Source organism: Ambystoma mexicanum, chromosome 11 (assembly GCF_040938575.1).
Source record: "Ambystoma mexicanum isolate Mex_15411 chromosome 11, UKY_AmexF1_1, whole genome shotgun sequence".
NCBI lineage: Eukaryota > Metazoa > Chordata > Amphibia > Caudata > Ambystomatidae > Ambystoma > Ambystoma mexicanum.
This window is the reverse complement of record NC_090934.1, coordinates 1,176,221,739-1,176,241,941: the sequence shown is the minus strand read 5'-3', so window position 1 is coordinate 1,176,241,941 and position 20,203 is coordinate 1,176,221,739. Positions and strand designations below refer to the sequence as shown.

Below are 20,203 nucleotides of genomic sequence, written 5' to 3'. Positions count from 1 at the left end.
CTCTACTGGTTCTCCTCTCTTTGAAGCTGGTGGCTGAGGCCTGGAAGGCTGCACCCTGAAGGCATATCTGGTGTCACTAACTCTCACACATCGAGGTTTTGGGGCCCACATCATCCTTACCAAGCGATTTGCTGTTTATATCAGGAGCCCCATCAGTGGGACAGCAACTTCTGTGCGGCACTCTTATGGGTAATTGCAAGCAACAAGCAAGGATGGACCAATTTGCAAGTGTGGACCCGATCCAGCATCCACCACCCACAAACCAGGACCAGACGCAAGCCCAGTTTGATGCGGCAGCTTTGAACCAGACGCTGCTGGCTCTAAAGACTAGTACGGATGCTCTGGGGGCAAAGATAGACGCCTTAACCTGCAAGGTGGATACCTCCGCCATTCAAATAGATCAACTTTGTGGTTGCATGGCTGATGCGGAATGGCGGATAGGGGATGAAGAGGATAAGGTTGCAACGTTGCAACGAGAGATGGAGGGTATGCAGCAAACGGTGAAGAGGGTGCTTGCCAAGAATGAAGATTTGGAAGGGAGCTCGAGGCGCAATAACATTTGCATACTGGGGGTCCCGGAGTCCACCTCAATTGATAACATGGAGAAGTTTGTGGAAACCTTACTGGGTGAAATACTCGATAATCCTCTCACATCGATGTTTATGGTTGAGAGGGCGCACCGTTCGATGGCTGCTAGGCCACCTCCCGGGGCCCCTGAGCGCCCGATCATCGCCACAATCTTCTGCTATAGAGACCGCGATGCTCTCCTTCGAGCCGCCAGGGAAAAAGGGGAACTGCGGTGGGGCTCCTCCACGATCCGACTGTTCCCTGATTTTAGTCCAAATGTCCAGGATGAGCATAAGACATTCCAGAACCTAAAAGGCATCCTTCGAGCAAAGGGAGTGAAATATGCTATGCTGTATCCTGCTAAACTTCGCATCCAGCATGGAGGATCTACTGTCTTCATCACCTCAGCGGAGTCAGTGGAGCAATTTGCTAGGAATCTTCCTGATCAGGGTGGATCACCAGGGCGATCTCCTCGACGCTCATGATCTGTCTCTGCACAGGCAGGTGGATTCAGTCCTTGGTTTCCTCTCTTCTCAAGCTGATATCTCCCGATTCGGGGGACTGGTTGGCCGTAAGTGCCACAATATTTGCCGCAGCCTCTTGGAGCATGTAATTCGCCCCTAGCGCCCCAGGTTCCGCAGTCGCTGCGGTGTGTTGAACAGTTTTAGATGTATTGGGTTAGTCTTTTTGGGGAGGGAACGGGCACCGGCAGGTTCAAGTTTCTGGCGTGGGAGGGTGTGGGGGGATTGTTATTAGTTTCAAGTTTTAAACAAAGCCCTAATTGCCCTTCACAGCACACTCAATCATGCCGTATTCAAGTGGTACAGATAACCCGCTGTACTTCCAATCTGAACACACCACTCGAGTCGCCGCCATATTCAGAATGGCCAAATAATCGCAACTGCATTATATGATAAGCCCGGGTTGACCTTCTTGGTGCTGTCTTGGAATACTCAGGGGCTGACCAACCAGAAAAAGACACGGCCGATAGCTAACTACAGTAGGAATCATGGTGCGAATATACTATGTCTTCAGGAAACTCATTTGGCCAGGCGTGCTCCTCTTCCAGCCCTAATAGGGTGGGGCTCCCATAGATATGACTCCTTGTACTCCTCACACTCTAGAGACATGGACACTTATATCCATAAAACTCTGCAGTACAGGCTACATGAGCAGATTCGGGACGAAGAGGGGAGATTCCTACTTTTGGCAGGTGAAACGTTTGGTCTCAGGCTACTGATTATAAATGTCTACTCACCCAACCTAGACTCACCTGAGTTCTTCCGTCAGTGTGCTAGGCACCTCACAAATCCACTAGGTATGAGATATTATGGGTTGGCGATTTCAACCTGGCCCTCACCTTTGATATGGATAGATCTGCTACAACACAATCCACCTCCCCCGCAAGCAGTCAAAGCGTGGGCAATCTCTCACAGGATCATGATTTGCACGATGTATGGCGCAAATTACATCCCAACGACAGGGAATATACCTTCTTCTCAGGAGTTCATAGTAGCTCGACTAGAATTGACTACGTGATGTCAACATCCTCTATTCTTAGAGCGGCTACAGAGGCCACCATACTCCCTATGACCTTGTCTGATCACTCCCCGGTGTTAGCTCTGTTTGATTCGGTGGAATGCCCCCCTAGCCAGCTTTGCTGGCCGTTGAGAGCTACTGCCCTTAGAGACCCAGTGTTTCTAGCTGACATAGAAAAGGACATAGACACATATTTGCAAACTAATGTGGGCTCGGTCCCAGACCCTGATACGATTTGGGAAGCCTTTAAGGTATATATACATGGCTGTTGTATGTCAAGAGAGGGAGGGATACTGAAGGCGCTAAGGCGATCTATGAAAGGCTTATAGGATATTATACGGGAGGGAGAAAGACAGCAGAGTATTCGGGATACTCCCGAACTTCGCCAAGAGCTAAAAGCACATAGGGAGGTGCTTCAGGAATTAGCGGACAGTGAAGATAGGTATATGGGTGACCCAATCTTGGCAGCCAGATATGGAGCGGGGTATATACCGAGTAAGACCTTAGCTTGGGCTATTAAGAAAGAACGTCTCTCCAACAATATAATTGAAATTGAGGGCCGGGATGGGGATCGAATAAGGGATCCCAAAGGGATCAATGATGCATTCATGGAATTCTATGATCGCTTATATAGTTCATGCCCTATCCCCGGGCACAAGGCGTTGCTCAGTTATCTGAATGAGGTGGCATTGGGAGGGCTAGACCCTGAAAAAGGCAGTGCTCTCAACGCCCCCATTACTGAGGAGGAGGTTCGCAATGCCATCAAATCTCTCCCTAATGGGAAAGCCCCGGGTGTAGATGGTATTACAGCTACATTTTATAAAACGTACATTGATCTGGTCACCCCTCACCTGCTAGCGATGTTTAGTGCTGCGCTGGCTAAGGGCGTCCTTCGGACTCTACTAGGTCTGCGTTAATTACTGTGTTGTTGAAACCTGGGAAAGATCCCCTTCATCTATCCTCTTCCACTCCACTGTCGCTTATAAATATCGACAATAAAATTCTTGCCAAAATCCTTACGGACCATCTACATCCACACATGCCGGGCCTAGTGTTACCAGACCAGGCTGGATTAATTCCTGGGTGCTCTACTCAGAATAACTTGCGCCGACTCACCCTCATGCATAATATCAATCCAGAAGTCCCGATGGCTGAAGTCGCCCTGGAAGCCAAGAAGGCGTTCAATTCTGTTGAATTGTCCTTCCTTTTCGAGGTGCTTCGGCGCTCGGGCCTGGGTCTAATTTATATCAGGTGGGTCGAGCTTCTGTATACGGCGCCAAAGGCGACTATATATACGAATGGCTTTATGTCTGCACATATATATCCTACGCGTAGTACTAGGCAGGGTTGTCCCTTCTCCCCAGTTATATTCGTCCTTGCGATGGAACCCCTAGCCCGTCATATCCAGGAGCGGCATGCACAGCGAGGGATTCGTACACGCACGCACCTCTCTATCATATCGTTATATGCAGACGATATCCTTCTTTATGTTAAAAATCCCCGCCAAAATCTCACACCATTGGCGCAGGAAGTGATTAGGTTTGGGAAACTGTCTGGGCTCAGGATCAACTGGGAGAAATCGGAGGTCCTCCACCTAACATCAGCTGTCCAGAGAACCGACATAGGCAACGAGTTTAAGTGGTCTGCGCATGGCTTTCGATACTTGGGCGTCACGATATCCACCATCAGGGAACATATGTATAAAACCAACTATGTAATGCTGATAGATGAGATGATCTGGAGCAAAAGCTAGAGGCGTGGATCCTGTTTCCGATATCCCAGGCCGCTTGGTACAACGCTGGCCAAAATGGTAATGCTTTCCAAATTGTTATATGTATATAATAATGTTCCAGTGTGGCCCCAGCGAGTTACTGGACCCGTGTTAGGAAATTGATGACACGACTAGTATGGGCGGGCAGACAGGCTAGGTTAGCGTATGATAATCTGGTTCAACTGTATGAAATGAGAGGCCTCGAGTACCCCGATCTTTATCTTTACTTCTTAGCTGCTCAAGCACAATAAATATCCGAATGGAATGTGGCTGACCCTGGATCCCCACATGCCCAGATAGCTGGGGCTGTCTCCCATCCAGACTCTCTAATGGGTATGTTGTGGGGAGACAGAGATCCAGTCGCGCAAAGTGAGATCCAAACCATTGCAACAACATGCCGGCCGTGGGAAGAGATATGTCGGATACTACGAGCCTCTCCTTTTTTCGCCCCCGAGTTGCCAATATAGAACATAACAGGAATCCCGCTCACGCATGAAAGGTCCTTCAGGGAACGGTTCCAGTCCCTGGGCATTCATACTCTGGTGGATTTGGTGCGGGACGGTCGCTTTGTAACATGGGAGGAGCTAAGTTCTGGGGGCGTGCATGATTCCGTAACTCTATTGCAATACTACAGACTGTGATGTACCTTCAGAGCCAAATGGCCCGATTTCCCACTTGCACCGGCCCTCCACCGAGCACAAAGCTATATTATTCGCCCCACGTCTAGCAGGAATGTGGTATCTAATATTTATACGCTGATAAGGGGGGTGTTAGGGAGAATTCTCTGTAAAGGCTAATTTCCCAAACCTAGTGAGTCCCCCAGCAGCTTTTCTGGATTTTTTGGGGTTTATTTTTTTCTCCTGCTAAGAGTGAGACTCTTTTTCTCCCACTCTTAGACATGATTTGAGGTGTTCCTTTGACTTTGAATGTGTTTTATGGGCTATGGGGTCCTTTACCCCATAGGGCTTCATGTGTTTTTGGTATGTGGGTTACACAGCACCCTCCGCGCCGTAACCCAGGGGTGTCGTAGCGACCCCCAAACATAGACTCCATACCCTGGGACTGACTACTGTCTCCCAGGGCATGTAAAGTCACCTTTGGCTTTACTAGTCCCAAATTATGAACAGAAACCAGTACAAACCATCATATTGTGGACATACTAGTCGGGACAATTCGATTGCCCCGGGGTCTGTTGTTCGAGGGGGCACGTCTCCATCCCCCCTGATCGAGTTTTGGCTGGTGGCAGTGGATACTACTTTTTATATTCGACCGCAAATATTTTCCTGTGGGATTTTCCCATTGTTCGAGGCTACCACTTTTTAATATAGCCTTGAACATACCGCCGGTTTATTAAATTAATATAAAATCACTGGTTGGTATTTTTTGCCGAAACTCGGTTCCAAAATGGCGTTTGTGTTTGCTTCTGTGATTCCAACCCAAGTCGAGCCCTTTGTTCCACTTTTTGGCGGGCTTCTCCGCAGAAGCCTCCAAAAGTGGTGCCACTCTGTCTGGGTACCACAGGGGGTGCGGGAGGGGGTTTAGGCACCCTGGACTGAGTTGCCTTGGCAACTCGAGTCGCACTCTTGTGTGATTGGCCCAAGTGGTGAGCCACCCGGCTCACCACTTAGCATGTTTGATTGACAGCTAGGCTGAATGAATGGGGGTTTGCTGCATAAAAGCAGGGCTTTGGGGAATGGAACTTCAGAAGTCGCCACAGGACCTAAAGAATCCGAAGAGGGAGAAGCTGAGCCGACCTGCAACGACGACACCACCAGTGGAGCCCTGCTGAACCGTCTCACCACTTTTCCCGACGACAGAGGAGATCTCCAGTCCGGAGAGTCTTCTTCCTTTGACTGGTGGGGATAACCAGTTTGCCCGTCTTTTCGCCGTCCCGTATCATCTCGTGGCCGCCTTGCCTTTGCCAAGCAACCCGGCAACCGGGATACCACGGTTTTTCCACCACCGCAAATAAAAGGGACTTACCTTTTAACCGGAGAACTCCGCGGCTGGTTTCTTCCCTGGCAGTGCAACGACCTTCAGCTTTCCACCACGTCGAGACCATCTCTTCCTCTGGACGACGCTGTGACTTGCACCTGCTGCCAGGAACAACTGCCCCCGCTGGAGGATCCTCTCCACTTTGAAGGTACTGTGTCCGCCTGGTCTCCCTCGCAACGGTCTATGTGGGGTGACTCTTAAAGCTCCACTTACCACTTGGGTTGGCCCTAGGCTAGACTGTTCAAGACTTTTAAAACTGGGTGATCTTGGGCGCATTGGTGCTCTGTTCTCTCAAAGAGGGAGCCTGGCCTCTGAACTTTTTGCTCACAAGTAGACTTGACTTTCCTGCCTTGCTGGCTGCTTCTAAAGTATTGTGTTGTGTGCTTTTCCTAATTTTTGCCTTTTCCCTCCCTTTTTCTTAACTTATTGGAGTGCCATCTTTAGTTAAGCACTCACCTCTGTCTGGAAATAAGTGGTGTTAACAAAGACTTGTCTAATAAGGAATAAGGGATGTGCATCTAGTAATAGTGACTGTGTATTGAATTTACTTACCTCTTTTTGTGCTAGTGTAAATTACAGTGTGTCTTTAAATAAATAATTATATACTTTTACACCAAAGCTCTGGTCAGTGTTTGCTTGTACTACTGTGTCTCTGTACCTATTATGTATACTCTGCATACTGCCTAACTCATCTTGAGAGAAGTCTGACTGCTCAGCCACAGCTACCAGGTAAATCTGGGTGGTACAGACTGCTACCAATTGGGTTTACTGCCAACCACCTGTAGTCCTAAATCTTTTGCAGTGGTCCCTAAGGTCCCTAGTTTCTGCCTAACATGGGGGAAGAATGGTGCAGAAGCTTGTGTATAGAGTCAAGTGGGAAGCAGCCCTGGGGAAGGAGTTGAGTGAGGAACAGTGGAAGTCTGTATGTATGTATGCAAACACGATATATATCATTAAACTCTCGATACAGACTGATTCATTATAAGTATATGCACCAAATGTACTACTCCCCTTACTCTTTAAGTACGTTCTACCCCGACAGCCCATCTGTATGCAAAAGGTGTAATGCTGATCGTGCAGATTTTTACCATGTCAGTTGGAGTTGCCCGAACATCCGATCCTTCTGGGACAATATAGAAGCGGCCCTGTCTGAAATGCTCACCTCAACGCGGGCTTATACTCCAGAACTATGGCTCCTTGCCCTGGTTGAGGGAGGCACTTGCACCGAAAAGAGTCTCGAGTGTGGCTTCTGTGATAGCTCGATATCTAATTGCTAGGTCCTACGCCCACATTCGCGAGATGGCTGGAACGACTAGCCGGCCGTTCGACTATTGGTCACCGTTCAGACAGTACCAGCAAGCGCAGGCAGCGATGACCCTGGACTCTATCCCGGATTGACCAAGTGGGCGACAAACACCCGAGTGCGATGTTGCGCATGGGTGGAAGAATCTCCATAATTGATGTCATGGGGGAAAATTATGAGTTTGATGCAGTATTGCTCACTTGAATGGATGCACATTTTGGGTCTATTGTGTAGGGCAGTGGGTTGAATTGGGTAACGTTGGGGTGGGAATGTTCAATACCCAATAGGGTATGTGTTTATTGGAAAACAAAGAAAGTTTTTAAACAAGTAAGCAGGCTACTTGGATGTGTAACCTCAACCCATGCTTCTTATTTGTACATATGCCACACAAACACTTTGAAACGGTACCCTTGCAAGTTAATGTATTATTAAAATCAAATATTAATTTGTCCTCTAAGGATTTTGAGTAAGCAAATGTCAAACTCAGTCTCCTACGTCAGCACTGCAAACATTACCCTATAAGTGGAGAACAACAATGCACTATTATTTGCTTGCACTGTAAGGGCTAATGGGCAAGGACTATGCCTGGAATTATTTGTACATTGTATTAGGGCAACAGATATTCAGTGTTCCCTTGGCCATGGACCTTAACAAATTATACAGAAACTCTCTGCTATTAAAAAATGGTTTCACTGAGCACTTGTATAATCCTACCCAATAATATTATGGTGGGGTATGTTGTAAACAATCTTGTCTGCACTGCAAAATAATTGCGCACATGCAGATTCATGTCATTTTCTTAAACTGCCTATGCAATCACCGGGAGGATTTAAACATGTTTTGCTTGCAAAGTATTGTGGGTATGCAAATATCCCAGTGAGTGTTTTTCTGCTGCAATCCCTCACTTTTTACATAGCACTTCCAACTAGTATCGGCGGTTAGCACAGGAGCTGTGAAGGGCCTGGGGGGCGGACCCAAGAGAACACTCCTTGGGGGTGAAGAACACATTTGCAACTTTTAAAAAGTCAGATGTTTCAGCAGTACAACACAATGAAGGAAATGGGTTGTTTGTTTGCTGAAGGATTGGAAACTGCAACTTCTGTTTCTTTCCGTGCTCAATAGCTGAGGGCTTTTCAATTCAATCATGTGTTCTGTGTTTAGTGCCCTTAGCATCCCCATGCATCTTGTTTAACTGATAACAGTGAATTGCAGATGAGGTGTCTCTAGGTACAGAAGATGGAACTCAACCTGTTGTACCTCAGAGAATGCTGCTCTCAACATAAAAGACAAATGCATGTGCTTTTCTTCCACAGGTGCCATGAGAAACTTAAGTAAGGCGCTTGTTGAATTTTTATATAGGCTGTAGTGAGGAAGTTATGGTAAAACATAGGCTGTATTATGTGCCCTGTCCTTTCACTTCCCATGTCAGGGTTGCAAGTAGGGCATGGAAGCAAATGATTTTTCAGGGAGTCAAATAATTTGCTTTGCCAATAGGGATACTTTATGCCCATCAAAAGATGTTCTTTCCGCTAACAATTCCTTTTGAAATCAGGCAGTAATATTAGTAGGGTTCCTTCCTATGCCACTTCTCTGCTGACCACTGCTTTGAAACTATCAATGGAGCTTTGTGGGTTTAAAAAGGGTGATATATGAATATGTTCATTGTTTACCATTTTTGTTGGGCACAGTTCTCTTATTTAGGGAGTAAAAAATAGGTGGCAGTATGCCTATTAGAAGCAAGACTGGTTTTGAGTAAGTGGTGTCACAGCTCCGTACACAGGACAATGTAGTGTGGATGGTAAGTAGTGGCACAGGAATTCTTATCATATTCTGTGATGCAGTTATTCTGATGTAATTTTCGTCCTTACACAAATGATGTTCTCCTGGCCTTTGAATTACTTCATTATAGTGGAGATTCTTTTCAGTTGGCATTATTCCATCTGCAATTATTGTATCCTGTCTGCATTTTTTGCCAGTCACATCAGTAATGATGAGTAATATTTGTTTTCTGTAATACAGAGGTTTTTTCCAAGGGAATAAAACATTTCATGCGGGGGGTCAAAATGTCAAGTTTCAAGCTACTAGCCAGCCATAAAAAGTAACTTGCCACCTTTATTCTACACATACACACAGCACACAATGTCTTACTCACCAAGAGTCAAATACAACTAGCCAGGGCTAGTGGCGAGTGCACATTTCACGCCCTGCTTAATGCATTGTCTCAGAAGGAGTACCTTGGAGTACCTTTGCTAGGTACTGTGGCAGATCCTTAAGTCTTAGCCTGGTTGACTCGTTATAATCGCATACAAAATAAATACATTTTTAGTCTATCTTTGGAAAAAGTTATACAAATTACACCGTTTACACTGATTTGTAAAGAGTTTCAGTAGCCGGAAAGGAGAAACTGCCTTACAAACACTTTTGGATTGATAGCTCACTAACTAAGCATGCTCACAAAGTGTCTTACCTTGTTAGTCAGTTGTGCACATGGAAGATAATGAGCGCACAAAGGCCTTCCACATTTGTGACAAATGGATACCACGGTCATTAGATATATATATATATATAAAGATTCAACAGAGTGATCACATCACAAAGGTTAAATATGAACTAGTTTTTGGCATAACAAGATATTATTCATATGGATATTTTCCTATGTTCATATAATGATTGATATTATCATAAATTAATCATTTGTATTCATCAAAGACCTCTCACTAAACAAATCGATTATTTGTCAACACAGGACGTCATCACGTGATCACATAGGTAAACAAAAAGTGGCCATTTTGTTTCAAATTGTTTTGCTACCGCTCGTGCACAGGACGTGGGATCCGCTATACTAATACTATTCAGGTTAGATTGACCTATCTAAACTACAATTTTTGTAGACATGCTACAAGGCCTAATACAAACGATACTAATGAGGCACCTTAATCTGTTGTTTCAGATCAGCCCTCCTTTGAAGTACCACGACATAATTAGCAAGTGCAAGACTTCTATGGGTCTAATAGTACTACATATCTATCTTAACAGTAACCTATAGGTAAGAACAGATGTAAATTATATTCTCTTACTATTGTGTAGAAGATTTATTCAAATAGTGATGTGAATGAGCTACAAATGTTTTTCCTTCCTAATAGATCCATTTTAACGGGACAAATTACCAAACTATGTATATATAACCAACAAGGAACTCAGGAGGCTTGAATACCGATACCAACTTGACCTTGATGTACCAATTACATTGATAAAGAGGTACACTCCATACTTATTGATTGCGCTAATGTCGGTTTTTATTGTTTTTAGAGATTCATACTTGTACATACACGTATGTCTCTCTTTAGCCTCACAGCCACCATATTACTCCATTTGGGAGGCCACTGCACCTTGAATAGAGGACGACAGTTAACTTATAGCATCGAGAATATGAGCAAGACAAAAAGGAAGAATTTCATCCAGATGATTTACTTTATAAAACATGACAGATGATGATGAATTTGAAAGGTCGAAGTTTAGAATGAGGTATTGAATATCTTTATATTTTCTTGTAGGTTTAACCAAGTATAGAGCAACATAACAAACTTAAGAGCTCCTGATGAAGGGATAACTTTCCCGAAACGCGTTGAGCATTTTATGTTAAGAACATTTCAAGAATTGATTGTTCACAAAGGGATTTATTTCATGAATTGGCACCGATGGATTGATTTGCTTTAGAATATTTCCTTCTTTGTATAACACAGAACTGTACTTTTTCATGAACAATAGAAGAATTGTATTTGAATGTTGATTTGTGAAGTGTAACCATTACGTATATTGAATATATGAAGTAATATTATTGAACTCTAAGTATTTAAGAATACAAACAAGTTCTTTTTTTTTTTTTTTTTTTTAAACCTCTTGAATGGACTCTTACTTTCTTTATAGTTTTTTAAACACAAACTGGGTGTGCTAGGGACAGGAGTGTTCCACAAGTTTGTGGACATCTGTTGTGCTTTCAGTTTGAACACCACCTAATGTCAGGGCTGGTTTTTCTCCCTTGCGCCCCACAAATTTCTTTAAGAATCTATTAATTTTTGTTAGCAACTTTAGGAGTGCACACAGCATTTGGATTTAGATAGTAGTGGAGTAGGGACAGGAGAGTATCCTAGGAGGAGGGCAGAGTAGTAGGTATGTGGTAGAGAGATACTATCAGAGGGACAGATAATAGAGGGAGAGCTAGAAGAGAGGGGGAGTGAAGAGAAGAGAGTAGAGATACAGAGAGAGGCGGAGAGATAGAGCGAAAGAGAAGAACAGCAGGTAAAGAAGTAGAAGGATGTGAAGTCCAGGCGAGTGCCAAGAGTGATTGGAAGGTATTATTCAACCAGGGCCCTTCTTAGAATTCACCAAGATTGTTCCCAGAGGAAGTCTAGGTAGATATGGTATTTGCATTTTCGTCATCACTAACAGAGATAGCTTTTATGTAGTAGGGGTTACTGATCACTAATACCAGACAAGGGTTAAGGGAAGCGTGGGTTAGGGTGGGACTGCCCATCCCTAGGTAAGATAGGGAGGGATGTCCACTAGACCCATTGCTAAATTGGAAATAAAAAAACCTTGAACTTCATCTGGGAGTTGGTGTGTTCTTGAGGCAATCTGTGACACAACCCTAAGCACACTACTTCTGCATCAACTGTTATACTCACTCAGATAACCACCATCTCTTCTAGAGTCACCCTACCCATGGACTGCCTTTGTCATCTGTATTTGTTACTTTGTGTGCCATTTCTATTCAAACAAACATCCTGTATGCTCAATAAATACAAAACACAAAACCAACAGGGACCTTCATGAATTAAGAACACTTTGAAACCCCAGAAGGAAACTAAGGTTAAGGATCACTAGCAAGTGACACATATTTGTAGTAAGAGCACACTTCATCTTTAAAACATTCCATAAAAAAATGTTGCAAATGTAAGACTTAAGAAGCTGAGAATCAGTATGAATGATAATTACAGTCAGTCATGGGCTGCAAATAATGTTATTTTAAAGTATATGTTCATCCAACACTGTACTGTGAAAACCTAATAAAATACTTTTTTTGAAAATCATATTTTATTGATATTTTGAGTTATAACATTATATAACATATATAAACATAAATTTCCATAACACAATTATAACAGATCCCACCTGTCCGACCCCCGCCGACCCCCAGTTTGAGCTCTCTTATGCAGTCCGCCTAGCGAGTTTGTGAAGAACGTTGCAATGTTTATTCAATTGTCTCTTTGCACACTGGAGGTTTGGGCCAAATGTTGAGCAACTTTCAGTTAGTCTTGTTGGCAGTGGCCTTTCCCGTCTGGGGCGGGGGGAGCCCCCAGTGCAATGTTGACCGACTAGGCCAGGCGTCCATATTTTTCAAAAAAGGGGAGCCATAGTTCTTCAATATTTGATTTGGACTCATCTATCAGATGAGTGAGGAACTCCATATCGTAAATGGCCCGTACTTCCGTGACCCATACCTTTTCACCCGGCATACAACGACTTTTCCATTCCTGTGCCAGACAACAACTGACCGCCACCAACATGACCTGCAACATGTGACCCTCAGTTCCCTCGTGGTCAACCCCTATGTCGATTCCAAAGAGGAGGAGCCAGGGGCACAGGGACCTCTCAACTCCATCAACCCCTTTGATCAAGGATAGTACCTCTCCCCAGTATATCTGGACCACCGGGCACCTCCACCACATGTGGATGTAGTCACCTTTTACCTTCATACATTTCCAGCAGTGCGGGTCATATCCTGCCCTCATTCTAGTGATCCTCTGCGGGGGGTAGTGCCATCTGTGTATTACCTTAAAGGCCTGGTGTCAAAATTGCAGCGAGGCCATGGAACGATTAGCCCGCCTGCACATTTTAGACCACCTTTCGTCATCTATCTCCTCCCCCTGGTCCCTCCCCCATTGTTTGCGTGCTGGTGGAGGGTCCCTACGGGCGGAGAGCAGAAAAAGTTTGTAGAGGCGAGATATCGCCCCCCTGGAGCCCCTGGGTGGAAATGAGGAGTCTCTCGAAGTCGGTTAGGTCTCTCCTGAGGGTGTCCCCCCAATGATGTTTCGGAAAGAACTCCCTTGAGCTGGAGGTATAGGAATGGTGACAGGGTGCCTATTCCCAATGCTTCCTCTAAGTCTTTCAGGGGTAGAAATGAGCCTCCCACCCAGAGGTGACCAGTCCTGCTAAGACCGGCTTTGAACCACTTTTGGAATGTGGCTGGCTCTGCTATCTTGTCTATGAAGGGGGAGCCCAAATGCAGCTCAGTGGAGAGGGCCATGTTGTGAGCCAATGATAATAGCCTCCCTCCCTCCACAAGGACCACAAAACTTTCAGGACTGGGTGGTTCAGGTCCCTTCTGGTGATGTTCTTTCTTGGGACCCACAGCCATTCCTCCAGCGTGACAGGTGCAAGAACCTTGTTGTCCATGGCCACCCATTGCTTTTCCGTCCCTGGGGTAAAGTGATCAATCAGCACCCTCAGCTGGGAGGCCTATAGTATGTCTCCAAGGCCGGGTACCCCACCCAGCTGTCTTCCTTTGGCCTGGTTAGTACCTCATGGGAGATCCTGTGTTTTTAGCCAGACCAGAGAAAGTTCAAGAGGGCTTGTTTTGTTTCTGTAAAGAATGTCTTGGGCACCTGTACGGGGAGCATATGGAACAGGAATAGAAACGTGAGGAGAATCACCATCTTCACCAGTTTGAGATGCGCCATCCAGGAGCGACCCGATCTTGCCCGTTTCTCTATGTCCTTTTTAATTTCAGACCAGAGTGGGGGAAAGTTACCCAGGAATAGGCCATCAGGATCGCGTGTCACTTGGACCCCCAGATATCGGAACCAGTCCCTCTGTAGTTTGAAGGGGAGCCCTCTCACATAGTTTGCCTCTGGGTCTGCCAGACCTCCCCCTATGAATGCCACCGACTTCCAGAGGTTGACCTTAAACCGTGATAGTTCTCCATAGCGCGTCAGGCCCTGGAGGATCCTGGGGACTGTCTGGGATGGCCTTGTGATGTAGAGTAATGCATCCTCAGCGAATAGGCAAATCTTGCAGTTTGTGCCTCCTATTTGTACCCCTCTGATAGCCTCATCGTTACGAACAGAGATTGCCCAAGGTTCCATTACCAACGCATATATTAAGGGGCACAGTGGGCATCCCTGTCTTGTACCTCGCTCCAAGGGAAACGTCCTCGATTCAGTCCCATTCGGAACCACCCTGGCCGAGGGAGAAGAATATAGTGCCGACATCCAGCCTAGCCACCTCGGCCCCATCCCCAGAGAAGAGAAAACCTCCCCCATGAATACCAGCTGACCCTGTCAATGGCCTTCTCAGCGTCAAGGGCCAATAAGAGTGCGTCCTCCTCCCGGACTGTACTTGAGCTGAGCACATGGAGGATTTTACGCATGTTATCGGAGCCCTGTCTGTTTAGGATGAATCCCGCCTGGTCAGGGTGGATTAAGCGGGGAGGCAACCCTCTAGTCTAGTCGCCAGGATTCTGGCAAAGATCTTGGCATCTAAGTTCAGAAGCGATATAGGTCTATAAGACCCACACTCTGCCTGGTCCTTGCCTGGTTTGGGTAGTACGGTGATAAGAGCCTGTAGAAACATTGGTGGGATCGAGTCCTGGTTTCTGATTTGGTTGAATAATTTGGCCAGCGGCTTCACCAAGATGGGTTGACATTGTTTATAGAAGTCAGCTGTATAACCATCTCCCCCTGGGGCCTTCCCTGCCTTCAGTCCTTGATGGCGTCCTCCACCTCCTCCTCCGCTATTTCCCCCTCCAAGGCCTTGCGTTCAGTGTCAGTCAGTCGGGTAGGGGGTGTTCAGCCAGGTAAATCCGGCTATCATCCAGTGACTCGCCATCCTGTCTGGTGTAGAGTTTGCTGTAAAAATCGGAAAAACCCTCTGCTATTTCCTCCCGACCCTTGCGGACCCTGCCCTCCTTATCTCTGAGAAGACCCACCCCTCTCTCCATTCTGCATCCCTGTGCCCTATGTGCCAAGAGAGGCCCCACTCTATCACCCCATTCATAGTACCTTTGTTTGGTGTATCTCACTTTCTTGATGACTTCCCCTATGAGGACCGTGTGTAGCGCCTGTCTTTTTTCCATGCATCTCCACTAGGAGAGCCCCTCGATCCTCCCCGGGCAGGCCTAACCTGGCTCTCAGGGCACCCAGTTCTGTTCGGATCTTGTTTTCAACTAGGCCTCTTTTGCGCTTACGCCTAGAGCCTTCAGCTATCAGGAGGCACCTAAAGGTGGCCTTTGCAGCTTCCCACACCACGGCCATATCCGTCTCCCCCGTTGTTGTTTGTTTCGAAATAAGCTATCATTTCTTTCCTCATTAACTCCCGAAAAACTGGGTCTCTAAGGAGCGTATCGTTACACCGCCATCGCAATGATCTCGGGGAGACGGGCAACGACCAATTTGCCACCAGTAATTCATGGTCCGACCATGTTATTGCCTCCACCCTCGGTTGCTCAACCATCCCTCTCCCTCCCTCAGAGATTAACAGGAGATCAAATCTTGTGTACGTGTAGTGTGGGGGCGAGAAGAAGGTGTATCCCCCCCGGCCCAGCCATGTTCTGCGTCATACATCATACATCAACCCAGTAGTGTTCCCTTATAATGGTCTGCAGGGCTAAGTTATCCTTGGAGGGTCCTTTTGTCGCTCCCCCCTTTGCCGACCACCAGTCCAGACGGGGGTCCATTATGAGGTTGAAGTCCCCACCAAGTATCATGGCCCCCTCTGCCCATTCGTCTATTATCCTGAAGATTTGAGTAAGGAATCGTATCTGGCTGAAACTGGGTGCATATAGGGTGGCTAGCGTGATACGTTCCCCCTCATAGGTGCCTTTAACCCCCAGGAACCATCCCCCAAAGCCCCTCTTGGTTTCTATTGTTGTGAGGCGGAGTGACTTGCCCAGGAGAATACTCACCCCCTCCTTTTTGGTACTTCTGTGGGAGGCCCAGTAGTTACTTCCAATTTCCTTCCCCTTTATCATCGATTCCTTCCCCTGTTTGTAGTGCGTTTCCTGTAGGAAGAGGACCATTAATCGCTGTTTGCGGAACCTGTTGCTAGTAAGAGATCTCTTGTTCTGGGAGTTTAAGCCTTTAACATTCAGTGTGCCTATTTTTCCCTCAATTATTGTGGTTCTTCGTCTCGTGCTCTTTGAACCCCTTTGTGTAATTTCTATGTAGAACCCGTTGTGGAACAAAAGGCCATGGCTCGAACTGGCTTTCCCCTTTCCCCCAACAAAAACGTCCCCACCCTCCCCCTCCCCCACCCCTTACTTCCCTTACCCATTTTGCAAGGCGTTCGTCGATGTCATCCCAGGTGAGGTTGGAGCTAGCAACGAACCGCCAGGGTTGCTACCCTGGCCCCGGGAAATTCAATGATATAGGACGTTCCCTCACCTGCACTCAGGGATATTCCCCCTTTTTAGCTAGCATCGGGGTCCCAATAAAGGCCCCTCCCCCTTGTTCCCCTCCATGTGTCCGTGATATATGATCCGCCCCTCTGAGCCGTGAGTCCACCTGCCGAGTGTCGTTCGGCGTGGGTCCGGAAGCCCCTGCCTTTCTCGGGGGCGAAGCACTGAAAACCGCCAAGCAACTCTACAACTTTGAATCATATCCTTTGAACAAAAACCTGCCAACCGAACATAAAGGTAACATGCGTTTTCCCCTGGTCATTAAGACCCCCTGGAGTTTGCATGCGCAACTTCAGTAGGATGGTTAAACATTTGACACTTCCAGTGTGTTCCTGTGGGGCCTCCATGGTCCGCTGGGGGATGTTTAGTTTTCAAGAACTTCCGAGTGCCCTTCACTTTAAGCTTCCCTTGGGTGAGATCAGGGCCTTGGGGGGCTCGGCTGAGATCCCTGTCGCCTCCGTTCTGTTCCCTGGATGTTCCCGGGAGGTCCCCCATCAAGTCACCCATGGCTCTCTGAATGTCCTCCTCTGTAACTAGCTGGTACCTCTGACCCTGCCATTCAAAAGCCAGGTGGAATGGGTGCCCCCAGAGATAACAGACCCCTTTCCCCTGTACCATCTGGTGATAGGTCCGCATTTTTTCCTCATCTGCGGTGTGAGGGCTGAGAGATCCTGATAAATTGTCACCCTGGAGTTCCCATATTGTATGTCTCTCAAGGTCTTTGCCCTTTCCAAAAGCATGGCTTTGTCTCTGTAGTAGTGGAATCTCACCAGCACTGAATGCGGGCCCCTTCCGCCCCCGCCCGAATGGTGGACCCTATCGAGCAGGAGCGTCTCTCCGGAATCAGACCCCAGGACGATCCTGATGATGTCCTGAACTTTACCCTCCAGGCCCACTTGGGTCTCCCCCTCTGTCTCTGCCAGGCCGAAAATCCTCAAGTTGTTTCTTCTTTCACGATTTTCCATGTCGTCAACCTTGAGTCGGAGGTCCTCCTCACGGCGTTGCAGCTCCCTAAACTTTGCTTCCATCTGTGTTTCGAGGAGGTCCGTTGATGCCTGACTGTTCTCCACCCCCTCCATCCGGTCCTCCAGTGTGGAGAACTTGGCCGTGAGGTCGGCCAGCTTGGCACCCATGTCTGTCCTCATACCTCTGATTTCGTCGAGGATCGTCTGTATGTTATTCTGGATAGTATTCATGTCTGGGGCTGGCGTGGAGGGGCGTCCAGTTTCCATCTCTAAATGCCCTGGAGTGAACTGATATCTCGTGAGGGTCTCTTTCCAACTCATGAGACTCCAACCACCCCGGGTTGCTGTGGCTTCTCTGTGTGCCCACTGGTTCCCTCCTGGTGCCGTGGTCCATCTATACAGCTATGTGAAGGGCAGATCTTTGGAGTTTTCTCCACGTTTTCAGGGTGTGCGCTAATCCCTGGCCCCCGCTTAATTGTGGGTGACCTGGGGATATTCTAGTACCTTCCTTAATACTCCCCTCGGGGGCCCGGGTGGTTCCTTACTAGTGCCACAGAGTCTATGGTCGAGATTCTCCTCCTTGGTCTGGTCCAATCTGTATATCTTCCATGTACCCCCTCAGTGTGGTGAGGAGGGGCAGTATTTCCAGGGGGCCGCCTGTGTCCCCCCCAGCGCTGTAAGGTCACAGTGGATGTGCAGGTTCGGGTGGGGGCCCGCTAGGGCGGCCATCCCCTGTGTGCTCACCTGGGCTTAGCTGCGAGGGCGGGCAGTCGGGGCCGCCCTCTAGTGATGTGGCAGGGTGGTGGTGAGGTTAGGACTCCTTGTTCTGGGGACCTGTTGTGGCCTCGTGGTGTAGGGTTAAGGCTCTGCAGTCACCTCATTGATGGGGCGGATTCCCCAGGTGATCCCCCTTTTGGTGCCCAAGTGAGAGGAGAGGGGGGGGAGCCTGGGCACGCTCCTGCGTCGGCCCAAGCCCGCTGAGGAGACTGCTGGGGGAGGGCGGTCTCTCTGGAGACCGTGGTGTCACCGCCACTCCACTGTCTCAGCCGCCGCCCCTCTCCAAGCTATCCAGTGGGGGCCCCCACTGCCGTGGTGTGTCCCGGTTGTCAGCTCCGCGTGGCCGAGACACAGAAGAGGGAAAAGGGGCCTGGGCGCACTCTTGTGTCGGCCCAGGCCAGTGAGCGACTCTGCTGATGAGGGTGGGGGAGCAAAGGGGACCAAGCTGCCCGCGTTCCATGGACGCAGGCCCCCAGGTGTGCAGCAGGCCGTGCTGAGTCTCTGCCCGCCGCCTCTCGCGATGCCGCCTCAAATCTCTCCTTAACTCTGAAGGCGGGAGGGTGGGGGAGGGTCCTCTCCGCAGGATCTTTTCGGGTCGGAGGACCCCGGGCGGGGGGCTCAGATCTGCCACAGGGTGTTGAGGGCATTCGCCGGCGCTCGAGGGCGTAGCACAGATGGAGTACCCGGCTCCTCCCCCCCACGGAGCGGCAGGCTGCGCCGCGATCTTCGGCCTGCGTCTGCTTCAGGGCCGTGTGGGGGAGGGGAAGCGCTGAGACCCATGCTCAGCTATCTCCAGGATGGGAGCACCCCCAGAAGCCGCTCCAACGCCCCTAGGCTCCTCAATAGGTCCCACTTCTGAATTTTGCGAGTTGGGCGGGTCACGGTCCATTAAATAACATTACTCCACAAGTTTCCCGGGGCCATACGGGGAGCATGTAGATCAGGCAGCCATCTTGCCTGCACCCCCTGGTAGCCTCCCCTAATCAAATACTTTAACTGTTACAGGCCTACAGAGCTTTGGGACAAAACGTGGTGGCAATAATTTCCAGAAAAGAAGACTGTACAGGTTTAAATCAGTCCACTTGCTTATGTGTTGCTTTCAGTTTATGACCAACTTCCCCTTTCCCACCAAAATCCCCTCTTTCAAGATGGGTCACAGAAGATTGAGAATGCTTATGGAAAAGCTCTTACCAGATACTCCATGTTACTGGCAGGGCACTTGACACACCCATAACTTCCAACAGTATCCAAAGAGAAACTATTGGACCACGAACTTGTGGAAATAGATAACTGTACCTGTATAAGAAATAAATATAGTTATTATCTGTACATGGAAGTCAGAATAACATCTCCTAAAGCAACCAGAATACTCAGAATGCATGTTATAAACCCTTTTCTAAACATTTGGACTCTTGCAGCATCCAGCATTGCATACACCATTGTATTATACCACAAAGTGTTAACAGCCTTATAGACAGTGGGAAGGATAATTAGCACTTGGGATAATGCCCTTCCTTAAGTGATGGCCCTTGGCTTTGCCCAAAGGCAATTAACTTGGGGGTGGGAATTACACAACGATAATGACTCCACCCCTTAGAATAGGTAGGGTTAATGGTCCTGCATAGGTTCCTTCAGGATGAGGTCATATTAGATCTGGGTCCTTCAACCCAATAATAGGAAAAAACACAGTGCCACACACCTACAATTAAGGAAATTAAAAGGGTTTTTCGTTTGTTTGTTTTTGAAAGGCTAACTTGAAAAATCAAAGATTGCTGCGAACTCACGAACACAGTGTGTGACACTCTCATAATACAGCAATATTGTTGATGTAC

The 20,203-nt window shown here is 47.7% G+C and overlaps 1 protein-coding gene across 4 annotated transcripts in view; it reads right to left on the bottom strand.

Moving 5' to 3' along the window:
* Positions 1–20,203, bottom strand: part of VPS13C (vacuolar protein sorting 13 homolog C) — a 5,236,720-nt gene that overhangs the window by 1,683,205 nt on the left and 3,533,312 nt on the right. For all 4 annotated transcript variants that reach the window (XM_069624493.1, XM_069624490.1, XM_069624491.1 and 1 more), the window contains one exon: positions 19,563–19,667. In XM_069624493.1, the coding sequence (XP_069480594.1) occupies positions 19,563–19,667 (105 nt within the window). The remainder of the gene's footprint in view (positions 1–19,562; positions 19,668–20,203) is intronic.